This window comes from Cydia strobilella, chromosome 3 (genome assembly GCF_947568885.1).
Source record: "Cydia strobilella chromosome 3, ilCydStro3.1, whole genome shotgun sequence".
Taxonomy (NCBI): domain Eukaryota; kingdom Metazoa; phylum Arthropoda; class Insecta; order Lepidoptera; family Tortricidae; genus Cydia; species Cydia strobilella.
The window spans coordinates 14,625,479-14,631,478 of record NC_086043.1 but is presented as its reverse complement, the minus strand read 5'-3'; the positions used below and the strand labels follow the sequence as shown (position 1 = coordinate 14,631,478).

General features: G+C 35.3%; 1 protein-coding gene across 2 annotated transcripts in view; it reads right to left on the bottom strand.

Annotated features, from left to right (window-relative positions):
• Positions 1-1,364: 1,364 nt before the first annotated feature.
• LOC134755935 (uncharacterized) overlaps positions 1,365-6,000 on the bottom strand; it is a 115,125-nt gene continuing 110,489 nt past the window's right edge. For both annotated transcript variants that reach the window (XM_063692633.1, XM_063692634.1), the window contains exons 4-5: positions 3,279-3,461; positions 1,365-1,527 (exon numbers count right to left, since the gene is read on the bottom strand). In XM_063692633.1, the coding sequence (XP_063548703.1) occupies positions 1,409-1,527; positions 3,279-3,461 (302 nt within the window). In that variant the 3' untranslated portion in view covers positions 1,365-1,408. The remainder of the gene's footprint in view (positions 1,528-3,278; positions 3,462-6,000) is intronic.

The window sequence follows — 6,000 nt, the reverse complement described above, 5'->3', positions numbered from 1 at the left end:
CGAATTGCGTATAAGTATTGCGTATTGCAATATATACGAGTATGTGTATCTAATATAATCTTCAATTTTCTTCCAGAATTGTTATCATTAAAAGTCTAATACTTAGGTACATAATTACAGAATACTTTATAATTATCTAAGATACTCGTAGGTGTCATTTGTATTATTATTAACAATATATAAATATAATTGTATTATATTATGGTAAAAATAATATCATTACTCAAATATATAATTGACTAGAATGCTTAAGGTGTCATCTACATTTGTGACTAGGCCATATTTATTTCTATAGGAAACCCCAGACAGTGAGCCCGTAGGTAACACTTGATAAGTAAGTTTGCCAATTGCATAAAAATGAAGAAGAGATCATTTTTCACAAAGTTTCTGTGAAAGAAAAAGCAATTAATGTACATAATGAGACTTGTGAATGAGATTGCGAGAAAGTTTTATATTCATCTAACTGAATATTTTTAAAATAAAACAAGCTTATTGGAAGACAAGATAATGAAACAGTAATAATTATCTCGGACATTTTGTGTAAACCAACGACGCATCATGCGGGATATACTCGTAACACCACATAATGTAAACGACATTGACGCTGTCGCCTGCGGTATGTATTTTTCATATCAGTTCTACTACTGTAGTAATTAGCTTCAAAGAGTGATGAAACCGATAAAATTAAGTCTTAATATGAGTACCGTACCTACTGAGGCGAATCGTAGTTTTCTATCTCAATTGGAGTACAATTATCTATGTATAATCGAAATGAGACATTTAGCAGGTAAAATATAGATTTTGTGCAAAAAGCATTGAATATTTTAAATCTATTCTACTTAAACGCAACAGTTGATCCCATTCCAGGCAATTCACGATATTAATTAATTAAATCCGTCTATCTTTTATATATTATTTACTTTACTTAGACTACACAATACAGAAACGTTTATAATAATTGATCTACCGTGCGCGATGATCTCTATCTATGAATTGTGAGTTACATAATTTACGAGAAGTTTAATTCACATCATATTTCTCTACGCTATCTCGTCTAATAATTAGACAATAATAATGGACCCCTTCATTGTCTAATCTGTACACATCACACGCACTCGTAACGTTTCCCTGAGCATACGGAATTCCGTACACACACACTGCTTCTGAACACAAGAGTTATGTTGACTGGTAGGCACCTTGCACTTGTTGTGTGTGTTTGAGCTACAGTCAGCAGCAGAAGTTGCCAACCGGGCGAGGTGTTCAAAATTACCTTGACACGTTCTTACTCTCTTAACAATAAAGTCGCGTCAAGATAATTTTGAACACCTCGCCCGCTTAGCAACTTCTGCCGCTGACTGTACATTGAAGTCGGTTAGTCGAGCCGCCTCGGGGGCGAGACGCGTCACCCTCAGAGATAGTTCGGTCGTGACACGCAACAGAGCACCCCCATGCTTTTGTACAGTGAGCCTCTTCGTTTGTTTCGCCACAGTCCGCTCATTTCTTCTCCTTTCAACGCGACGTTGGTCTCTGCAACAATCCACGGAATAATTTACTTTCAGCGAATGGGCGACTTAACAATAGCGACAAATGAGCATGCAGTCTACTTGATGAAGTGTGATTACTGAGCCGCTCCGAATCTGAATGCCAACTAAGTATGTAGGTATACATTACTTCGTTAGTGGGAAAAAAGTAATTGGTGGAAGAGTACAGTAGTATTAACTAACTTTTTACTTTTATATATTCCCTATGAAAATACACGAGACTGTGTTTAGGTTGAAAGAGAATAGGCATTTCATTGCACTCCGCTGTGGACTGTTCTTAATTTCAATGGAAGTAGGCGGGCGACTGGTAGTGGTGTGGCGTTGCACGCGAAACGTTTTTTATGTTAATGGGACATGGTTTTCCACTTGTATTAGAACGTTGTCAATTAGCCGTCACGCCGAATATTTTTGCAATGAAAAGTGTTGTGAAATGGCTGAATGAGAGAAAAAAAATACTATTATACAGTATTAAATGGGCCTGTTAAAGTTGAATTTCGTGATAAATAATGAGAAAAAAAAACCGAACCACCACTGTAGTGTGCCCTCAAGAAAATGGAACCCTGAGCTAGAGTTTGTGTGAAAGCACTGAGTTACTATTAGTGCGGCGGTTTTTGGTCTAGAAGTCTTCTGGAAATCGATTTTCGCTCATGTCGTCGCAGACATGGACATATTTGGTGTCAGTGCATTCAGTGTGATGTCCTGAACACAAATATATGAGATGACCAGCGCGAAAGTGGTGGGGGTAGTTGCTGTGATGTCAAAAAGTCGGCAGTACAAAGTTTTTTACTTTTTTCTTTAATTATACCATGTGGGGTATCAAATGAAAGGGCTTTGTGAGTAGATCACAAATATATAACATACTGTAACGTTTTTACTACTTCGTCTAACAAATTATTAGAAAACGTTCAAAAATTTCACAATCCACAGTTGACTTTGAACTGCCCTAATTTGAAAATGACTGAATGGATCATTCCAAAATACCTATACATAAAAAGTGACTGTGAATATCCTCTATATATTGTTAAAAAACAATTAACCAGATATAACCTATATAAGAAAAGTACATCAAGTTGAAAAAAAGTATAATTTTCTGTTAATACATTAAACTGCAACTATTATTAAAACAAACAAAAAACCAGACTGTTAACATATATTTTTGAAATGGTCTTAATCATATGATTAAAAAAAAGTAAAAAAACTTTGTACTGCCGACTTTTTGACGTCACAGCAACTTTCGCGCTTGTCATCTCATATATTTGTGTTCAGGACATCACACTGAATGCACTGATACCAAATATGTCCATGTCTGCGACGACATGAGCGAAAAGAAACCTAAACCCTGTTCCGCCAAGCCACTATATTCTCTAAAAAAAACTCACAAAAAAAAACTATATTACTATAGAGACGACATACCAAACAATGAAGTTGTCGCAATCACGACCTGTACCACGCAATGTCGTAAGAGCCGTAAAATTCATGGCGCTTACGCGTTTAGGTCGCGAGATTGACGCTCCGCTTCGATGGTTTGATGCCAAAACGGCAGCAACTCATGGCGCAAAATATTGGTTCTCTGTGCCGGTTCTATACGTTAGTAATAATAGTTCAATGTGTAAAAGTGATGTTATCCTACTAGCATTGTACCAAGTTACTCTAGTTATTTATAAAATTGTAAGGAATCAATTTGGTGAATTTAAAATGGTCCGGTGTTGGCCCATTGTTAAGTGTACCAATACCAACCTAAGTGGTTGAGGTTTTCATGCTGAGGCAGGTACTCCTGGATATCGGTGACTATCCTGGTGATCTCCTGGGTGTCTTTAACGATGCTGCAGAGCTCCTCCTGGTTGAAGTCTGGCGTGATTTGCTTGCACAATAGGATCTGACTGATCACGTTCCCAAAATTGGACGGGCCGGCGCGGTTTTCTGTGTGCGGAAAACAGTTAATCACTATTAATTACTCGTAATATATGACATGTAACATGAGCTCTACTGATAACCTAAAATAGGCGGTGTAGAATGGAAAGTGGAATTAATTTCTTTTTCTACTCGTCGAGTATAATCTGTGTATTACAACTTCACATGCAACACTACAACCTTACTCTTTTCAACGTTGGATAGTCTATGGCACTTCCGACTCAACCATAAGAATTTTATCGATACGGTTTAGTCAATTATAAAAATTTTGAAAATAGAACTTCATACATTTCGATAAAATATTTATTGTTTAAGGAGACTCGATTCAATGCAAATTAGCCTACTTAAACACGCTGCTGCGTCGCATCTGTTTTGTGATTGGTTGGCCAACAAAAACATTTTATTTTATGTTGCAGTAGAAACAATTGCTTCAAAAGTCAGAAACGCGCACGTGACACCCTTCATATAGCAACATCCATACCCTACGAAAACCGCTTAGCGTTGCTTGTTAGTCTCCATAGGCTACGGTGGCCGAAATCGAGAAAAAAACTGTCTTAAAATTGAATTTAGCAAGGAGCAAGTACCAGGGCCTCATGAGTTACGAGGAGGTGTCGTTGATCAACCCGCCGCGCCGGGGGCGCCGGGCCCGGCGGCGGCCGGGGCGCGTATGAGTAAACGAGTATGAAGGTATCGCGTATCTTAGCTCTGTATACTTTTGGTTTGTTTACCTATATGATTATACTAGTTAAAAGCATTATTTTTTTGTCTCGTAGAAAAAGTATTGTATACAATAGTGATATAATCAAGCTTTTCAATCTCGTACCTTAACTTAAGCAACTCAGCAAGCTTCGTTGCTTAAACACGGTACTCGACTGAAAAGCTCTCTATTATATCACGATTGTATAAAATACTATTTGAATACATGTTGCTTTAAAAAAATCTTTTGTAGGCTTTCGTATCCGTATTATGTAACTAACATATATATGTATATATATATATATATATATAATATATATATATATATATATATACACTACTAATAATATATATACATATATATATATATATATATATATATGTATATATATTATATAAGTGTTATTTTATTATCCTAAGTTAAAAATGTAGTTAATATACCTATTTATAGTGTCAGGTCAGATGAAAACAAGTAACAGTAATAGTACATTACTGCAGAGGCCGGGAAGTAAGGGGTTGCCGGCCGAATGCATATATACGGCCGAACGTAGTGAGGCCGGATAGTTATGAGGCCGACAACCCCTTTTCACGCCGATGTATGTATAGTGCTTTTCTCAAACATGCAATGAAATAAATAAAGAAATCTCCACGAAATCAAAGTTTTAATTCTAAAGAAACTAAAAGTAAACTAGGCACAAAATATAACTACCACCTGTACCTATCTTTATCACACGTGTCGTATATTTTACACATGTAGTTAATCAATTTATTACACAAATGTTCAAAGGTATATTTATGTATCTTTGATTTTTCGCCTTGCATCCTTCTGACTGTAGTTTTAGCCACATAACTAAGATTACATCGTTTTTTATGTTGATATTATGCTCCACATACATCGATGCCTTAAACATGGAGTATAATTAACAGGTATTCATTTAATATTTTCGTCGGAACTCATATTAAATAACACAATAAACAACGCACAATAAATCCAATAAAATAGAATTACAGATACACAATGAAAAATGTTAAACTTTACCTCCAAAACGATTAAAAAAACACCAACGCGTGTTTGAGTAGACATTTTTACCGCTAATATTTAAATGAAATATAGTTTGTCAAAGGTCTCATTTCAAACATAGACAGAGATAATCATACTATCTTTGTCTTACACTGGTACTAGCACCCAAAAGAAAAGGACGAGTATAGTTTTTTTGTTCTTATTTACTGACAAACTGGTTTGACCAACTATATTTTAAATCTGTATTTGTAGGTAAATTTGCAATTCAATATTATTGGAATTTGTTAATAATGTTTTATTTATATATTTTTTGTAAATTCGATACAAAAAAATATATTAATTATCGTTTGTTTTTTTTAAGGGGTATTGGCAGAATGTCATTCCGAACCATAAGCAAATATTGGTTATAGTTTTTTTTTGGCTGAATGCCATGATGCTGTGTCACAAATATATGTGAAATGGAAATTAAAAAAGAGCCACTTCCCGGCCTAGGCCTGCAACTTTGTATGAAATCTCATTACAGGCCCCTCGTCTAGCCGCGCCGGAGTCGTGATACTTCCCAGCCTAATATAAAGAACGTAATATCAATATTACATAGCATGTTTGAGAAAAAGTAATTTTATAATAATGGATAAAAAAACTTCCCCCTTAAAGTTTACAGTAGTGTTAAGACTTGTTAATGCATAGGTACTCAATATTGTTGATTACATTGCTTAAATGCTTAATGCTGTTGACATATTCATGTGTGTACTCGTACTAATTATTAATTTGACTTGTCGTTCTATAATTCCTGCGTCTGATGCAAATTTGGTCAAATAAGCTGTACCAATA